Raw genomic sequence first — 21,185 nt, forward strand, 5'->3', positions numbered from 1 at the left:
CACCTTCCACCATTTCTACTCATTCCTTCCTCATATTCTTTCTCTTCCACAGGCTCTCCGCCCCCCTGGATTACTTGACACTTCTCTAACGTCCATTCTTCATATGCAACATATGTCTAAATCAAAGCCATTTTCTCTCTTTGACCCTTACATCTGATTCATCTCAAGCCTATTTTTCCCCTCAGTTTGCCTGTACTCCATGATTTATTCAAGCTAACATTATACATCCAGAGGAACATGCTGGCCTCTTTCCTGTCCAGCCTTTACACCATTTCATGTCTAGTACCCATGCTTTACTACCATCCAGTGATATATACTTCATATGCAAGCCTCAAACCACATTGAGAAAGAATGTGTTTATTATTAACAGAAGCTTCTTGAACTTTTTCCACCTCATTCTTACTCAGGCTTCAATGCTTTCAGAATATTCATTTCTGCTGTTAATTAACCCTTTAGCATTTAGATTACTTTCTCAAATGCAATGCTTGTTTATTCATATTGCTTGAAATTAATCTTGCATTATCTCGTAGCTTTGAGATTTTAGTGTTGTGATTGTTTACTTTTAGAATTACATTGTAAGGTGGGTGTGAGAGGCTGGGTGTGGCCAGTTTGAACATAAAACAGGTAGAATATTTTGGCTGGATATGGTCAGTTTGAATGCTAAAGAGTTAAGTCACCTAAATATCCGAAATTATCAACTACTTCTTTTGGGTTACCAAATAAATTGTTTTCATTTTGTTTATTCAACTTGACACTCCATCATCTTGTCTGAAACGAGGTGAAATTTATTCGAATTTCAAAAATGATAAGCAAAAGTTGTAAAGGAAGAATTCAGCTACCAAAAAAACATAAAACACTACAATAATTTTTTTTTATATTAATTCACCTAATATCAGAGAAGATTAAAATAAATGGGGAAAAAAATGAATTATCCTGAAAAACCCAATTGCATTCTTACTGGGTATTTGAAAGAATTTTGTTTTAAGAATGCCTTTACAACTAATTACTCTTATACTTCTGCTACACATAAAATGTCCTTTTTTGGATTTTTTCCATTAGCCTGTCTGTTATCTCACTGCATTTCTTACGCAGTCATTGCTTAGATTTTGTGGGTAAACAATTATACTAGAAAATTTGTTGTCATTCCAAATTAAGATTGAAAAGGAAACTATATTTCAATTTCATTATATAATCAAAATGTTAATAAATAATTGGCAGTTCTAAACTAAGAATCAACTGTTGATTTTTTGATGTGATACCAAAACTGGAATATAATGAACTCTTTTGTTACCATATTTCTGTTCAAATACTCTGCTTTTGTTTCAGTTAAGTGTTTTAGAGAAAAGCTTGAAGTATAGCTGTAAATAGAATTGATAAATACATATACCCACATACATATTTTATAAAATACTTGGATTGTCGAATCTTGATAATTTAACCCATTTGTTACCATATTTTGTAGAAATACATTGCCTTTATTTCAATTTGAAAATAATATAATAATGAAAAAATAATAATGATAATGAAATTATTGTATACAGTGATCAGGTGCACTACAACTCATAAGAAAAAGTAACCAAAACTGTATGAATGGTACACAGAATATGCCAAGGAAGTGGGCAGACTTTCGGAAACATTTTTTCACACTAAGAGTTGCTGAAGCATGGAACAAACTGCCGGCATCAGTTGTTAGTTGTCGGAGCACTGCATCCTTCAAAACTTCCATGCTTCCTGAGATTCGTCAACACTACACCTGATTTTCTCCCCCCCCCCTACACATGCAAGCATGTATCTGACTCATACACTGTTCACTTCCCAGACATTTGTACATTACTGCATATACTTTATACGCACTTTTGACAAGTTGTGGTACACCTGAACACTGTATACAGTAATTTCATTATTGTTATTATTATTATTTTAAGTCAGAAAAATGCAAGAATTTTGTAAATAATTTTGTCATAATTAAGCTGGTGTTTAGAACATAAATTAACATGAGATTTTACTGGAAGGCTATATTTTGATTACTTTAAATTAGTAAGTTTAGACCATAGAATCAGAAGTGGTTTCAGGTAGGCTGGTATCCAAAGAAGGTTGAAGGCAGCGAGCTGGCAGACACGTTAGCATGCCGGGCGAAATGCATAGCAGTATTTCGTCTGCTGTTACGTTCTGAGTTCAAATTCCACCAAGGTCGACTTGGCCTTTCTTCCTTTCAGGGTCGATTAAATAAGTAGCAGTTATGCACTGGGTCGATATAATCGACTTAATCTGTTTGTCTGTCCTTGTTTGTCCTCTCTGTGTTTAGCCCCTTGTGGGCAGTAAAGAAATAGGTATCCAAAGAAGGAATATTTTTCTAATGCTTTTTATCTGTGATATTTTCTTCTTCTTCTAGTGCCAAAGACAGCTTGGACAGATGTCGAAACAGGAGAGCTTTGATTGATGATGATCTCCAGTATTTATATAATGATCTTCACAAATACAAGAAACGTTTCCAAAGAGCTTACCATGATCAATTCTGCAATGACTATATGGAAACTAAAAATATGAAAGGTGTTGTTGACCTCCAAATCTATCCTCGTGGAGTTCGGACAGCACATTTCCCATTATACACGGTAATGTTCCTAGTATTTTTTACATTTTCTTTACATGTATGCCTATATTTTCTTTTTATTTTCTTTTACATATTTCCCCATGACCAGACATGTTTTTCACGGAAAATTTTAAATGAATAACACTGCTTGTATGATAAGTGGCATTCGTTTGCATCTATCAAGCCATGTCAAAGCAAGAAGACATACACACTCACACACACACACACACACACACAACACACACACACACACACACACACACACACACACACTCACAGATGCAGGTTTGCATGTATGTACACCTATGCCCACACATATGCATACATACATATATCATCATCATCATCATCTCATAAAAGGCACCTGTTCCAGTGATACATAAAAAGCCCATGTACCAGTGACTCATAAAAGGCACCCATTACACTTTTGGAGTGGTTGGTGTTAGGAAGGGCATCCAGTTATATAAACCGTGCCAAAAATCAGACTGGAACTTGGCTTACCAGTTCCAGTCAAACCATTTAACCCATGCCAGCATGGAAATCAGACACTTGATGATGATAATGATGATCATGATGATCATGATAATGAAGATGATGATGATGATGAAAATGATGATGATGATGATCACCATTTAACATCTGTCTTCCATATTTCCATAGATTGGACAGTTTGACAGTGAGTTGGAGGACTACATCAACTCCAATGTCTGTTTTAGCAATGGTTTCTATGGTTCCTAACACCAGCCACTTCACAGTGTTTATTGTGTGCTATTTTCATGTCACCACCATTAGTGAGATCACAAAGTAACTTGCAATACAAAGAAAAGAAGAAACCCCTGCAACTGCGAGAGGTTGTTGTTGAGTGGAGGGGTAACTTTATGCCAGGTGTTGAGAGGCTAAAGTATGATTAAGGGACAGACACAGGTATCTTGCTATAGAAAAAAATACATAGGCCATGAGTGGCTGTGTGGTAAGTAGCTTGCTTACCAACCACATGGTTTCGGGTTCCGTCCTACAGCGTGCATCATGGGCAAGTGTCTTCTACTATAGCATCTGGCTAACCAAAGCCTTGTGAGTGGATTTGGTAAACAGAAACTGAAAGAAGCCCGTTGTATATATGTACATGTGTGTATGTGTGTATGCTTGTGTTTGTCCCCTGCAACATTGCTTGACAACCGATGCTGGTGTGTTTACGTCTCCGTAACTTAGCAGTTCAGCAAAAGAGACCGATAGAATAAGTACTAGGCTTCCAAAGAATAAGTCCTGGGGTCGATTTGCTCAACTAAAAGGTGGTGCTGCATCATAGCCACAGTCAAATGACTGAAACAAGTAAAAGAGTAAAGAGTAAAGAGAGCTACCTCACAACATTTAAGAGTTAGTGGAAGTAGCCAGAAAGAAGATAAAGATGTCAGTGACAAGGTATCAGAACATACTCTCTAGTTACAAGGTGAGTGTGAAAGAAAATCAGACTAAGGACTGGGAGGGGTGGATGGGTAAGCTCATAGGAGTTTGAGAGGAGAGGGTAGGTTAGAGAAAGGTGTGAAGTTTAATATAGTGAATAATGGACAAGGGTGGCAATAAATGTCAGTATGAGAAGGTAAACGAAATAGCTTACAAGGAGAAGGTGACAAGTGACAGAACAGGAAAGGTGGAGAGCAGCAGAATAATAAACTTGTAGACAGATCAGAATATAGAAAAATCATGCATAAGGTGGGAGAGAGTGAGAGAGAGATGTGCAGGGACTGAGGTGGTGGTCAGAAGTATGTAGTGGTGGGCTAGAGTGAGTGGGGTACAAAGGCGAGATGGATGTCAACAGCAGCCATGAGAAGGAATTCAGAATGACTGCAGATATGAGAGGATGTTAAAGATTAGGTATGATAGTCCTAAGATGTAGCTCAGAGGGCAGGGAGAGATACCTGAAGACAGAAAAGCATGATCAGTGGAAAATAAAATGGGAAGGGATGATATTGAGAATGAAGGTTAGATATTACATAAAGTACTTCTAGAGCAGTGATTCCCAAGGTGGTGCGTACGCCCCACTGGTGGGGCCTGAGAAAATTCAGGTGGGGCGCGGGGCATAGACGTGGGCTGTGAAAATATTTGTACATGACGAGCGGTCATCGCGGGCACAACCTTAGATTCCGTCTTTCCTTTGAAGCCTCCACATCGGAAACTCTCGCACCCCAGTGAGACAAAGAAGATCCCGCACTGAGCAATAAACTTACTATTCAGATAAGCCAATCAATTGCCTCAATTAGTTTGCCTCAATTAGTCTTTGGAGTTTTTGAAGTTTGGATTCATTCCTGATGAGCATGATGAGCGTAAACCGTTTTGCTTATTATGTAATCAGACGATGAGCAATGAGTCAATGAAGGCAGGTAGGCTGGAAGCGCACTTAAAGGTAAGACATCCTAATAATTCTAATTTAGATTTGGAATACTTCAAATCATTGAAAGAAAAATTTAAAAACCGAACAAAACTCACTTCACTATTTCATGCAAAACAAGTGCCTCATACTCGTGCCCTTGAAGCCAGCTACGAAATCTCCTTGCTTATAGCAAAACATGGAAAGAATCACACTATTGGAGAGCAACTGATTAAACCTGCTATCTCAATATTCTTAAAAACTGTATTACAAAAAGATGATGGAGATATCAGGACTATGCCACTCAGTAATAACACTGTCTCGAACAGAATAGATGAAATGGGGCAAGATGTTGAAAGCCAGCTCATTGAGAAATTAAAATTGCGTAAGTTTTCATTACAAATGGACGAATCCACAATCCGGGACAGTGAGGCTCTGTTATTGACTTATGTGAGGTATATTGACCACGAGGAGTTTCAGGAAGAGATGCTGTTCTGCGAATCGTTTGAAACCACCACAACTGCAAATGATTTTACATCAAAATCAAACATTATTTGGATGCAAACAAAATACCAAAGGAAAACTTACTGGCATGTGCGGCAGACGGTGCACCTGCCATGATGGGCAAGAATACGGGATGCTTAAAAATGATGAAGGATGAAAATCCAAACATGTTGACTGTCCATTGTGTAATACACCGAGAAAACTTGGTTGCCAAGAAATTGTCCCCTGTTCTTAACAAGATTCTTCAAAGTGTGATCAAGTGTGTCAACACATTAAAAGAAATTCTAAATCTGAACGTCTTTTTAAGCAGTTTTGTATAAATCAAAGTGCCGAACATGTTCGATTATTGCTTCATCATACAGAAGTAAGATGGCTATCAAGTGGAAACTGCTTAAAGAGGTTCATGGAATTATTTGATCAGATTAACGACTTTCTTAGTGATAAATGTGAAATGAAATTGCTGTCAACAACGGATGAAAAGCATTTGTCAGTTATTTGACAGACATATTGAGAAACTTGGAAACTTGAATAAACAACTTCAAGGTGCAAACATGACACTTATTGATGCAAAAGCAAAGATTTTTGGATTTATTACAGCTCTCGAATTATGGAAAAAAAAGAAATTTTCCAAAAGAAATTTCAGTGAACTTTACTGGTTGAGTAAATGTGAAATACGAATGATGCTGGCATTGTAATTATTGATCATTTAAATATCTTGATAAAGGATTTCAATGACAGATTTTGCGATTTAAAGGCAATGAATTTTCCTTCTTGGTTAACTCAACCGCTTCTGATTAACGTTTCTGATGCTACAATCCATACCAAGAAGAGTTATCAGAATTCAACATGATGAATCAGTGAAGACTTTGTTTAAATTGAAAGGTACAAAGATGTGGCTATATGACGAGGTTGAAGAAAATATCCTAAAATTTCTACATCAGCGAGAGAGCTACTGATTCCTTTCCCTTCGTCTTATTTGGTCGAATTGGTTTTAGTGCAGTTGATAATTTGCTCGAAGCCAAGAGAAACCGGCTTGAGATTACAAAACGTGGCGATTTACGACGACTGAAATTAACAAAGTTGTCCCTCAATTAAAAACTTGTGTGCTGTATGCATCAGGCACAGGGTCTCACTAAATTAGTCGAGCAGACCGTCAAATAATTGAACTGAAAAAACGTGTTTCTTTATTCTTTATATAAATTGACATTTTTTAAAACATGAGAAATCGTAATAATTTTATCGATTTATTGGGTGTTATGCACTTTCAGTGCCTGTTGTTTCAATTCTCAAACTATTTTTTTGTATTTTGAATACAATTTTTTAATTTTTGATTTTTTTTCAATTGTAAGTAGGCCCACATGTACTTGTAAATGTGAGTGGACATGGGAAAAGGTGGGGCGTAAAAACTTTTGCTATGAAAAAGTGGGGCGCCGGGAAAAAAGGTTGGGAAACACTGTTCTAGAGAGACAGAAAAGCATGATCAGTGGAAAATAAAATAGGAAGGGATGATATTGAGAATGAAGGTTAGATATTACATAAAGTACTTCTAGAGAAATTGGGGATGTAACTAGTAGAACAAAGAGGAAGAAATATGCCCAGATTTTGCTATAAATGGTGGTGCCCCAGCATGGCCACAGCTTGTGAGCTGAAACTAGATAAAAATTTTTTAAATAATTAAAAAATATCATAAGATCGCAGAAGCTGAATAGTGCTACTGTTAGAAGAGTGATGGAGGGACAAGTGCTAGGAGGATGAGATGTGGGGAATGGTTAACAGGATCAGATTGGGTGCAGAACAGGGTCTGATGAGTTTGTAAACAAATACAATGGTTTTAAGACCTCACATTTGCCTTGACAGACGGGTCTTCCTGAGCACAGCAAAACACCAATTATCACAAGCCTGTGTTACTTCCAGTGTGAAGTTTAACAACTTGAGATCAGCCTTCACTACTTTATCTTGATTATCTTTTCTATTCACCCTTTCTTTCTAATATATATATATATATATATATATATATATATATATATATATATATATATATATACATGATATATGTAAACAAACCAGAAAGGCTTTGCAAGTTATGGAGAGAAAGCTACTATGGAAGACTCATAGTATAATAACTGCATAATAATATATCATAATAATATATATATTGCCTATATATATATATAAATATATGTATGTATGTATTTAGGTATGTATGTACGGTATTGTATTGTATTTACATGCCCCTTCATACGTGTATGGTTTTTGTAGTTGTGTGTGCATGTGCGTGTGCATGCATGTGCTTGTGCTCACACATGCTCACACATGTCTTTGTGCATGTGTATGTCCCCCTACCACAGCTTGACAACTTGTGTTGGTGTGTTTGTATCCCCATAACTTGGTGGTTCAACATTGGACCTAAAAAAACTCCCTCAGAATGTAGTTGATCAAATGCTTTCAGGAATCAGTATATAAAGTCTGCATACTTTTTAAGAAATAATATAGTAGACTTGACTGTTTCCACTATTTTCAAACATCATAAATATTACTCAAGGATTTGATGTAATAATTAGGAACAAAAAATATTAGGGGTTAAGTAATATTTAATCTGCAGCCAAATAGATAAGGGTTATAACTCAAAACATTTATATTTTATTAGGCTTTGTTAATGGAAGTTCAATTTTCACCTTTGCTTGATAGCCCAGGGGAATGTTCATTAAAACAACAAACAAAAAAGTCAGATGGTGAAAAAAGATTAACTGAAAATTTAATTAGAAAAGGTTGTTAACCTTGTAGTCAGCATTTCCTTTATAATTAAATTATCAATATGTTCTAAGATTAATAACCTGACAATTCTCTATACACAAATTTGTCTTCATCAGCAAATTTGCAAATTTTGCTTTGGATATTTAATTTCACAACCATTGCTCTGCTGAACGTTGACTTCAAAAGTATAAAAATGGCATTTTTCCTTAGATGAGTTATTTTTTATTTGTTTTCACCCATTCAGATGGATTTCCATTTTTTCCTGTTTTTTTCTTTTTGTGTGTGTGTGTGTGTGTGTATTTCCTTGTGGTTATGAAAATTTTTCATAAAGCTCCAATCCTTCTGATACCAAATTCCACTACCTTTTTTTACCTTTCCTTTTTCTATGGAATACAGCTTTCCCTATTTGCAAAGTGAATGCACATAGCCAAGTGGTTAGTGTGTTGCACTCACAATCACAAGATTGTGGTTTTGATTTCTTGACTGGCCAGTGTATAGTGTTCTTAAGCAAAACACTTCATTTCACATTGCACCAGTCCACTCAGATGTAAAGGAGTGACCATATGATGGACTGAAGTCCTGTTTAGAAAAAATGTAGTGATCTTGGTCACTTATATGGCATGGAAATTGGGTAACTGACTGACCCTGTGAGTCCTAGGACTCAAGACAGTACTTACATCTGCCTTTTCTATTATTATTATTATTATTATTTAGTAGTTTTATTTTTATAGCGTGCTTTCACTTCACTACCGAGCGCAGCTCTGTGTGCCTTGGGTATGTGCTGTGGTTTGTTGAGATGTTCTTATGGTTACTGTATTGAAAATGTTTTGCATAGGATGTGTGCAGTGTCCAGTATATATATTTGTAAGTCCTGGTGTTTTTGTTATGTATTTGTCTGAATATTTTTTTATCATATCTAATGCGCCTACTATGATAGGAATTGTTTCTGTTTTTAGATTCCACATTCGAGTTACCTCTATTTCCAGGTCTTTGTATTTTGAAAGTTTTTCCATTTCTTTTAGGGAAACGTTGTCATCTGCTGGTATTGATACATCAATTAGAAAGCATTTTTTTCTTCATGATCTCTGACAACTATATCTGGCCTATTGGCCTTAATTTCTCTATTTGTGTGTATAGGCATATCCCAAAGTATGGTTGCTTTCTCGTTTTCTGTGACCTTTTCTGGTGTGTGCTTATACCATCTTTTTTCTGTTGTTATTCCATAGTGTTGGCATAGCTTCCAGTGTCTGTGAATATAGTCCTTCTTAGCCAGGATTGGGTTGCCAGAGATAATATGATTTATTGTTTCTTGTCCATCTCCACATATTCTGCAGTTAATTGTTATGTTTCTTTTCATTATATGTTTTGGGTAATTTCTGGTGGGGAGGCTTTGGTCTTGTGCTGCAATTAAAAATCCTTCCATCTCTGCTTTGAGTCCTGAGCTTCTCAACCATTGCTGGGATTTTTCTCTGTCTATTTCTTTTGCATTTAGTTTAGTCCAGTATTTGCCATGAAGGGGCTTTTCTTGCCATCGTTTTATCATGGTCCATTGCTGTTCTAGTTTTAGTTTGGTTTTCCGTTGTTTTATAGCTTTTGTTGTTTCTTCTTCTTCTCCATATTTGTTAGGTAGTTTGATTTCTTGTTTGTATTTGTCAGCTTCCTTAAATACTGAGAACAGTTTTTTGTTTTGCGGCTATTTGTATCAGTTTTCCTTGCTTCTGAAGTAGGTATTTTTGCAGTCCTAATACCCACAATTCCATGCTGTATTTTTATTATTATTATTATTATTATTATTATTATTATCATTATTATTATTATTATTATTATTATTATTATTATTATCATTATTATTATTATTATCATGATTATTATTATTTATATAAATAAGGACAAGGACTTTATTTAAATACTGATCTTATCAGATGGCCAGCATGGGAATAAAAACCTTCAAATAATAATTATTATTAAAATTATAATTTAGAGTATCTAAGAGATACCACCATGCTGGAAATAGCAGCCAAAACTTGACTCTAAAACCACATTAAATGTTCATACAGCACCAGGAGAGAGAGAAGACAAAGAGACAAAATAAACTAGAAGGCAGAGCATTTCATATGCAGAGTCAGAAATCCGGGATCTGGAATTATCCAGTAATTTTTTTGCTAGTTTATTTTGTCTCTTTGTCTTCTCTCCTGATGCTGTATGAACATTTAATGTGGTTTTAGAGTCAAGTTTTGGCTGCTATTTCCAGTGTGGTGGTATCTCTTAGATACTCTAAATTATAATTTTAATAACATATATATATATATCCAGAGCAGCCAACTGGCTTCTGTACCCGTGGCACGTAAAAGGGCACCATTCGAGTGTGATCGTTACCAACGTCGCTTCACTGGAACCTGTGTTGGTGGCACATGTAAAAGATTTGAGCGAGGTCATTGCCAGTACCGCCTGACTGGGCCCCGTGCAGGTGGCATGTAAAAAGCACCCACTACACTCTCAGAGTAGAAACTCTGCCAGATCAAGACTGGAGCCTGGTGCAGCCATCTGGTTGCCAGCCCTCAGTCAAAACCGTCCAACCCATGCTAGCATGGAAAATGGACGTTAAACGATGATGATGATGAGATAGATAGATAGATAGATAGATAGATAGATAGATAGATATGTGAGTGTGTGTATCCTTGTCTAGCTATCATGTGATGATTGTAAATGAGCATCATTGTCATATGAGTGGAGTCGTTCATTTTCCAGACTTCTTTGAAAAACATGTCAGGCAATGGGGAAATATTATCTTGTTTGGAAACGGGTGAAATTTAGCATCAGGAAAGGAAGGTAACTGCAGAAAATCTGCCTCAATAAATTCCATGTGATCGATGGCAGCATGGAATTGTGGGTTTTAGATGATAATGATGACTATGATGATGATGATGACAATGATGACGACGACGACGGTGGTGGTGGTGGTGGTGGTGGTGGTGGTGGTGATGATGATGATGATGATGATGATAGCAATGATGATGATGATGATGACGATAACAGCTGTTTTGTTCTAAATCAGATATTTTTTGCAAAATAACCTTTGATGATATGTATATAAAAATCATCAAAAACATTTCTTTCGCTTTTCCATGATATATTTTGCTAATTATAGGGTGTGTCTTATCACTTGTAACATCTTAAAAGAGCCAGGAAATACATTAAAAAGCTACAAAGAAAAGATGTGGATGCTTCAGATGAAGAACATAATTATTTTGAGAGATGTTTACATTTCAAGCTTCAGGAAGTATAAATCAGATTAAGATCCAACAGAACCAATACAAGAAGGCTGAAAAGCTGAAGCATGTGCTATTAATATCATGAAGCAAAGGTTTAATTCTTTGATTAAGAAATGATAAGGATTATGTAACCTATATAATGGTACTTTACAGCGATCTACATTATATCATTCTTTATGTACGTCATTCTTGAGGTGTGACTTATATTTATCAACTTCTAGCGATTTCTTTTATCTTTAGTCGCTCAACTGATGTTATTTTCTGCTCTTTGCAAAACCAGTAAGGGAATCTTCCAAAGAGAGGGTTGCTGTACTTGCTTGAAATAGCAACTAAATTTTTTTCATCTCACATTCTACCTACTGTTTTAAAAAAGACAGATTTAGTAATATAGCCTTAGGATACACTATACTTGAAAAATGATATGATGGTCATAGCTGGAAAACTTTTGATCATAGATATGCTCAATCAGAGCTGACCTAGGACTAAAGAAATGATTCTGTACATTTTTGATAGACTCTAAGCTTAACTTGCACCTTTTTCCCCAAATCCAAATCATTCCGTTTCTTAAAGGCTTGCACCAAACCAGATTAAAATAAATCATGTTTGCATCAATTAGAAGAATTAATGAGTTTTTCACACACACACACACACACATGTGTGTGTGTGTGTGTGTGTGTGTGTGAAAATTAATAAGGATGACATTTCTGATAATTTTTTCCACTTTAATGATTAGAGGCTTTTGTAAACATCTAAGGATTTGTAAGCATCTAATCATTAAAGTGGGAAAAAATGATCAGAAAAATCATCCTTATAAATTTTTTCAAATATGTATACTATACCAATGACTTCCTATTTCTAATTCTAATATCCATTCATATATATATATATATAGAGAGAGAGAGAGAGAGAGAGAGATAGAAATGGTAACACAACAAAAGAATGAAAGAGACCTTGATATTATGTAAATAGAGGAATTTATCTGTAAATGTAATATATGACAATCATTCGGTAGCCATGATAAAACTCTGAGTTTTGAATGTTGGGGTGGATTTCCACCCCAACATCTGAAACTCAGAGTTTTATCATGGCTACCAAATAATTGTCACATATTACATTTACAGGTATATGTATAAATATTTATGTGTATATAAGAATTTTTTGCATAATAAGATAAAAAAACCATGGCTGTGTAGATATTAGAGCATTTATAGATAGAAGGTCTTACAGCTGTTTCTAGGATATTTATTAATTATATCCCTTCGTCGGAGATCATTATCATCATCATCATCATCATCATCATTTAACGTCTGTTTTCCATACTGGCATGGGTTGGGTGGTTTAAGAGGAGCTGGCCAGCTAGGGTGCTGGCCAGACTCCAATTGTTTGTTGCACCAGCTGTTTTACGGAGTGTGTTGCATGCTTTTTATGTACCACTGGCAAAGGTGCATTTCTGTTGCACCAGCATGAGTGCATTTTATGTGGCACCAGCACCTGTAAAGGATAAGCCTGTATGTATGTATATCTCTAAGACCGTTATATCCAGTTTCAATTCTCATCTATACTTCTTTCATTTAACTCACACTTCTGCTTACATCAACAAGTAAACCATTGGCATCTCAGAATCTCATCTCCACTCCTGTGTTTAATTTAAAACACTGTGCCTTTATATATATATATATATATATATTTGTTTCAGTCATTTGACTGTGGCTAAGCTGGAGCACCACCTTTATTTTTAAACAAATCGACCTAGGACTTATTCGTTGTAAGCCTAGTACTTATTTTATCAGTCTTTTTTGCTGAACCGCAAGGTTACAGGGACATAAAGACACCAACATCAGTTGTCAAGCGATGGTGGTGGTGGTAGGGGACAAACACAAACACACAAACATATATATATATATCACGTGATCACATGACCGACCAGACCATCAGATGTTGCTACACATCGCTGGTCACAACACGTTTGCATTGTTTTAGCCTTCAAATGATGCCACCCCGCTGGCTAAGCGAGCAAGCCAATATATATATATATATAAAACAGGCTTCTTTCAGTTTCCATCAACCGAATCCATTCACAAGGCTTTGGTCAGTCCAAGGCTATAGTTGAAGCACTTCTCCAAGGTGCCACGCAGTGGGACAGAACCCAGACCCATGTAGTTGGTAAGCAAGCTTCTTACCACATAGCTATGCCCATAGAATATTTGTTTCTTTACCTCAAAATATTATTCTCTGTTCCTCCTCTCCTGAAGTTTGTTTTAAATATATTTGTTTTATTTCTATAACACTCTATTCACCTTGCTCACATGAATGTGTGACATTGCTCTTTCATGGAAGATGTTGATATTTCTGGGTAAGTATCAGTTACTGAACTTCTCAGTCTTTATCCTATGACGACATGTAGCGCTCATCTGAGATAACATTCTCAATTGGTTTGCTAGCCTTAAAACAATATAGAGCCTGTTAGTTATGTAAGCAGCTTTTTGAGTAGAAAAGCTACAAAATGCATGGTAAAGCTCTAATATAAAAATGTAAGGTAGAGTAATACTGCTGTACTAAGTAATTTTAGACAGACAGACAGACACATACACAGATGCACGCGCATGCATACATAGACATACACACCCTTTTTAGGGTCTCTATAGAATAGACCCAAAAATATCTCCTGCACCAAAAATCATATTTTTTTTTCAGATGTCTGTGTTTTAAGCATCTATGATGCTTAAAACATTCTGCTAAAACAAAAACAAAAACAAAAAACAAAATTTGGTGGAGAGTGCCTTTTATCTTTTTACCAACATTTTTCTCTCATGACTTTCTTTTGAAAATTCTTTTCAGATTTATGTTTTAAACATCTCAGACAATGATTCTTCAAAAATAAGGGTAACTTTTTAAAACATAAATCTGGAAAAAAATTTTGCTGAAAGTCAAAACTGAAAAAATTATAAGTGGGGGAGGATGAAAAATTCCTTCTTTCTCTCTCTCTCTCTCTCTCTCTCATACACACACACACACACACACACACACGCACACTAAAATAACATTTTATCTCGAGTTTTAGAATCATAATCTATGGTGCTTAAAACATAGACATCCACCAAAATTATGGGTTTTGTTGCACTAGATCATTTCTAACTCTGTTCTATAAGAATGATATGCATATATATATAAGAGACCAAAGTATACGTACACTGCTATATTTTTATATATAAAAAATACAAAAATGGGGCAAGAACACAAAACATCCAGACAGACGATACAAAGAAAACAAGGACAGGTCATTCAGAGTTTACTTTCCTCAGTCAAGTTCCAGATCATCTTTGCAATTTTCAGCTAGTTATACTCCTTTTCTCACCCCACTTTAATTCTTCTATCCTTCTGCCCCTGCCTCTCTCTCTTCTCTCCCCATGTGACTGGTGTTCAGCCAAGCCTGACATTTCTTTCTTGGTTCAACTACCATCCATGCAACCTCTATATTCCTCTCTGTGCCTGTCAAATCTTATGTCCTTACTTCCACGCATGCCAGCTTAATTCATGTTCAAAGTTGTCGACAACCTTGAACATGAATAGTAAGTATTAAATATAATATTCTAAGACCTGGTTGAATTTATATTCTGATTTGATGAATTTATGGGGATTCCTGTCTCTAATGATACTTTGATACATACATACATATATATATATAATATATATATATTTCGCTTTTGGATTTGGTTTGCAAGATTCTTTATATGAGTTCGTGTGTTGAAGCATATTCTGTTGTGTCTGGGGAGAGTCATTTTCTTTTTGTGCCTTATAATGTAACACACTCACCGGTAAAATTTCCACTTATTTCTCTTTTATTTTTATTTTCCTAAAAATTTCGTTGTGTCTCGCAACCTTTTCAGTAGTTTTGACAATTGAAAAACTATTGAAAAGGTTGTAAGATGCAACGAAAATTTTAGGAAAATAAAAATTTTAAAAAAAGTGGAAATTTTACCTGTGAGTGTGTTACATAATAAGGCACAAAAAGAAAATGACTCTCCCCAGACACAACAGTATATATATATATATATATATATATATATATATATATATATATATATATATGTACTTACATTTCTTTATCATATTTGTCATATAAATTACTATCCTCTCAATTTTCGTCAGTCTTCATTCATTTGTTTATACTGTGCTTTCAAGAGGCCTTTGTTTTAGAGCTGTCATGGGTCAACCTGCAGCCAACAGATGATATTCCATATAACATTTGTAAATAACATTTTGCTAAAATTTTGTCCAAATCTGTTAATTTGAGCAATTTCATTCCTTTCTCTACCTCATTCTCTTATACTTTGTCTTGATTAAAGTTTAAATTCTCTGTAATATATGATATACTATGTACTACAAATGATGTATGTTAAATCATTTCTTTGGTGCTGCCCTAATTTATGGTGGGTGATATCTGATAATGCTGTTGCCAGAAAAGAAGTTGCCTGTACATTTTTTTTGTTCAATACCAATAGTATTTATATCTGTATATTATTCTTATTTTTGAACATAGTTATAAACAACTGATTCATTCTTCTCTAATTCTCCTCTATCTCATATAAGCAGAATGGTTTGTCTGGCATTTTTGAAAAGAGTTGCATTACATGATCTTGAATTCCAAAGCCTCATATTACCTAGCATGATATTTACCATTTACTTTAAAGTACTCGATACTCGGTTTGATGTGTTGGAAAAATGTCTTCATTCGTATAGCTACACACATTGTTATCTATCTGTTTTGAGTGGTAAGTACAACTTACAGATACTGATGTGATCAACAGAAGTGTCAATAGCTGTACCATCTCTGATTTATTTATTCCCTCTCATAATACTGTACATCTCTCACATTTTGAGAATCATCAAAATATTAGTGATTGTTTTTAGGCGGTTATGTAATTGAATATTTCCATACATTTTATAGAGTTAATATAGAATGAAAACTGTAAGTGGTTTAACGAGTTGAAAAAGGCTTCATGAGAGAGATGAGAGTTTGTGTGCTATCAGTGATACTGCGATGTGCTCTGAATATGAATAGTTAAAAATAGATTAGTGAAATTGCAGGGACTAATTAGCAGTTTGGTGGTTTAGAGGAAAGCAATATACCATGTTATCTAATTAACTGTGAAAATACTTGTTTTCGGGTGGATACTAGATAATCTTTGTGCTGCTTATCTACTGAAATGTATGGCAGTGGATTGTCATGATCAGTAGAGTGACGCACAAAATGGCTGGTGATATTACATTCTAAACTCAGATGGTGCTGAGGTTGACTTTCAACTTTTTGGTATTGACAAAACTAGAACCAGTTGAGTACTGGTTTGAAATCTGAGGCCTTGTGCTTATGCTAGAATCCAAAGTATGCTAGAAAAATACTCAAGATACACTTTACGTTGTTTAATACTGATAGATAAAAAAACAAGTGTTTCATCTTGGGAACATATAAATGCAGGATTGAAAATGAAAGAAAATAAAGTTGAGAATGAACAAAAATAAACTTGGCTATTCTAAGTTATCCTGAGTAAGTAAATGCTTAAAAGTTGATTTATTATCAAATGCCATTATTATAGGTTTCTGCTCTCATTTCTCAACAGTGTCATTTAGTTAACTTATGAATATATTTTTTTCCATAAAGTAAAACATTTCATATTAAAAATATACACATGAAGGTAATTCATAAACTTCTCTTTTGAATAATATTTTGAATAATATTTTCATTTACTAATTTGCAATAACTTTTTCACGTATCTTTTTTCTACAAGAAAGGTCTTATTTCCTATGAGCCAACCTTCATAAGTTAATTAAAGAATATTGTTGAAATATGAATGCAAAAATCTTTTATAATCAAGCATTTACTCATTTGTTTAGTTTATTCAGGGTAGCTAAGTTTATTTTTGTATATTCTCATCCTTATTTTCTTTCTTTATCAATCCCACACAGATGTCTCTAAGGTGAAAGATCACAAAAAAATAGAAGAAAAAAATGTAAATGGACAACTCATTTATATAAGAATCACAATTTTTCTTTCATATTGTAGATGCTTGACATAGACTTTATAATCGGCTTGGCTGTGGGGTTACGATGCTTACTTTGCTACTATGCAGTTTCAGGTTGTATGCTATGTGACACTTTGAGCAAGTATCTTCTATCATAGCCTTGGACCTACAAAATAAGTTTGTTAGAACATGTTGTGTGGATGCTTGTCAAAGGGACCATTCCTTTTCTTGATCATTAGGCTTAATCCCTCATCCAGTTTAACACCAATGCCTGGCCATTGTGTGATATTATTCCCCTATGTATCAAACATTCAGCCAAAGTCTCAGATTCAAGGATAACTTCCACCCACTAGATCTCTCTGCCTATGTATCAGTCTGTCTTACTTTTTAAGGTTAGCTAAACAGATTAGCGTTACCTTAACAAATTGGTTATCAGATGATCATATTACACTTTTATGTAAATGATTAAAGGACCAGAGAGTTTATTAAGTCAATAAAGAACCCTATATGTGGTCACTCGACCTGCTAAAAACAGTGACTAAATCTCCCTCAACTCACATCCTAATACCTTAAATAAGGAAGGACATATTGGATAAGTTAGTCCCAGTTTTTTTATTTTATTTTTTTATTGATCCCTAGGACTCATAAGGCCAGTTACCCAGTTTCCACAGTTTATAAGTGACCAAGATCACCACATTCATCCTGAACAGGGTCGCAGGGTCCTATTGCATCGTTCAATGCAGCAATTTTGAAGGGAGGGGACAAATCGATTGGTACCTTATTTCATGGACCCCAAAAGGATGAAAAGCAAAGTTAACCTCAATAGGAATTGAACTCTGAATGTAAAGAGCTAGAAAAAATGTTGCTAAGCATTTCATCCAATGTGCTAACAATTCTGCTAACTGCCTATCTTAGTTCTAGGTATACTATACCTGAATAAAAGAAAGTATTATCATAGTGTAAAGCCTTTTCATCATAAGTTTACCTGATTAAGAAATATTCACAGCTCTCTTATGAGCACCAACTGGAGACAGAAAAGAGAAGGTACTTGTAACACTGTGTAACAGGATTTTTGTCCTTTATTTCCTATTTATTTACCTCTAGAAAGTATGAAAAATGGTTGATATTTCCTTCAAACTTTGCTTTTGTTACATTCATTCCAAGGAATCCGTCTCAACACATGGCTATGATGCTCCCCCACTATTCAGAGATGCACATATAATCAGCCACTAAGGGACATGCTCAAGTGGTTAAGGTCAAACAACTGACAAGTTAATCTGTGGTATTGAGCAGAATATTTGCTATAATGATATTTCTGCTTCAGCAACTGAACTGTGAATCCACCTGAAATGTAATGGAAAGTAAGTCAGTCAGTTTCAAAGCAAAGTTTGAAGAGAATAGCAGTCATTTCCTTTGATTTCTTGATAGAAGCAAATAGGAAATAACATTTACTAACCAAGAATAAAACAAATTAAAATTTTTTTACACAGTATGATGATAAACTATCATCATCTCTTGACTACAACTTGAACTTGTTTGATGATAGATGGAATACATACCTTGTTCCATCATCAATCTCCTAAGTCCATCAACAGTCAATCACTCCTGTCATCTATCAGAAGTTTCACCATAGCATTAGAATGATGTCCACAGATTAGTTCCTAGATAATTTGAATGGTATTGACAATTGATTTGCACATAATATTTTAGTTTTGTCTTACATAATGTTCTTGTTTTTCAAACATCAATAACTCATTATGAACAGCATGTTTTCTCACAGTAATTTTGATTTTCCTTTTTTTCTTTTCCACAGACGGAAGGAGACAGATTACCAATTGGAAGACCAGCGGCAGGAGCTTTGTATGAGAAGTCTGTTATAACAAGCAATGGTCGCCAATATCGCTTCTATTCAGTGGCGTTGTAGATAAGGTTTAGCTAAAGCTAGATATATATATATATATGTATGTATACTCTCATTTTTAAAATACTGCAACACTATTTCAAATGAGTGGCATAGAATGAATCCTTTTGACTCAAAAGGATACAATTTCTGTTTCAGTCTGTTTCACTGATTATCTACTTTCTTTCTATAAAGAAGCTATACTTGTGATAACTTGCTAATTCAACCCATCACTGACTTCAGTATTTGTTAACTAATGTTACAGATGTTATTTCTATTACATCAGCAGCAATAAAAACAATAATAATAATAATTAATAGTTATTATAATGATGATGATGGGCTATGTAATGATCAAACTTTATATAATTTTTTTCTTAGAAATAGATCACAAAAATTAAGTGTAAAGTATCTAAAAACTTTCATTTAATTTACTGATGTAGATATGAATAAAATTTATTACAACACTAGGAAAGACGTTTTTGTTGTTTTTTTAATACCTTTCTACATATAAACTAGTGATGAGAAATCAATTGTGGAGCCAGCACTTTGTGCCTGCTGAGGCAAGATTTGGCCAGAAAAGATTTGAAAGTTTTCAAGAACAGACCAGCTAATCAGTTCTCATTGATGTCTAGAGATTCTCCAAGAACACCATCACTCTTCCCACCACTAGTTTTCTAGGGAAGGCTAAAATGGAAGTTCCAAAAACTGCAAGAGGAATGCGAGTGCCTGACAACATTCCAGATACCAACATCCAGTCTTGATCTTCACTTGACCCAAGACTGCAGTTCCACCAAAGAGACAGGCTGTGAAAATATATGCCTAATAAAGAATGAATAAAGGATGAATATTCATCCTTTACTAAGTACATATTACTAACTAAGAATCTCGGTTGATGCCACAGCCTCCACACATGTCTGTGCATCAGCAGTTATTACATACTGAACCCTCAGTATAAAGGATGTTGATGGCAGATGGACCACCTGCTCAGCAGATATAAACTAGAGCAAGGCACAACGATTAGGTGGTAATGTATAACAGAGGTAATATATAGGTTTACCAACTCTACCCCACCTTTTATAGTAGCTTCCTCTCAACCCATTTCTGAGTGAGACTACTTATCTTGGTCATTACCTCATCCCAGTTCCGATCCATCTGAAAGTCTGAAGTAAACCAGACCCAAGAAACTTAACCAGGCCATCCTTCCAGTACCCTACAATATGGACTTGCTACTTGTATGTTGCGCTGCATGCTTACTGAGTTATCAAGTGAAATATTTGTTCCTGTCTAAGTTTCATATTCCTTCAGCATGGTACCACTTAATTCAATTTCTATGGTGTCCAATGTGCCAAAGCAGCTCTCCCACCTCCCATCCCAAACAGAATATCCATCAAAAACTCCTGTTTCTGCAGCAATAATGACTTGAGAGCCAATGAATACAGAAGAGATGAAATTGACAGATCAAGCACATAGCTTTGATAGATGGTCATTACTCTAGTCACTGAGCAGATATTGTTCTGCCTTGAAGCACTCCACCCTCTGAAAATGGGTCAAAAACTGGCCACTTTGTGATTTTTATGTGTGTTGTTTTTTTGTTTTTTTTTTGTTGATGAGATGAAACCATTCTGAGTGATGCCTGTGTTCCATTAGTTCTTTATTGTTCATATTTATGGAAGTGAAGTCCATAATGTTTCTTCGCAGTTGTTGCTTTTGGTTTGTAGGAATAACGGAATTTGCTGGTGTTTGTAATGCCGATTGTGTCTGTGATGATGGTAGCTGTG

The 21,185-nt window shown here is 35.1% G+C and overlaps 1 protein-coding gene across 2 annotated transcripts in view; it reads left to right on the forward strand.

The window, feature by feature from the left end:
- Positions 1-19,817, forward strand: part of LOC115209620 — a 52,344-nt gene extending 32,527 nt beyond the window's left edge. For both annotated transcript variants that reach the window (XM_029778071.2, XM_029778072.2), the window contains 2 exons: positions 2,393-2,612; positions 19,319-19,817. In XM_029778071.2, the coding sequence (XP_029633931.1) occupies positions 2,393-2,612; positions 19,319-19,429 (331 nt within the window). In that variant the 3' untranslated portion in view covers positions 19,430-19,817. The remainder of the gene's footprint in view (positions 1-2,392; positions 2,613-19,318) is intronic.
- Positions 19,818-21,185: the final 1,368 nt, after the last annotated feature.

Source organism: Octopus sinensis, linkage group LG3, assembly GCF_006345805.1.
Source record: "Octopus sinensis linkage group LG3, ASM634580v1, whole genome shotgun sequence".
Taxonomy (NCBI): domain Eukaryota; kingdom Metazoa; phylum Mollusca; class Cephalopoda; order Octopoda; family Octopodidae; genus Octopus; species Octopus sinensis.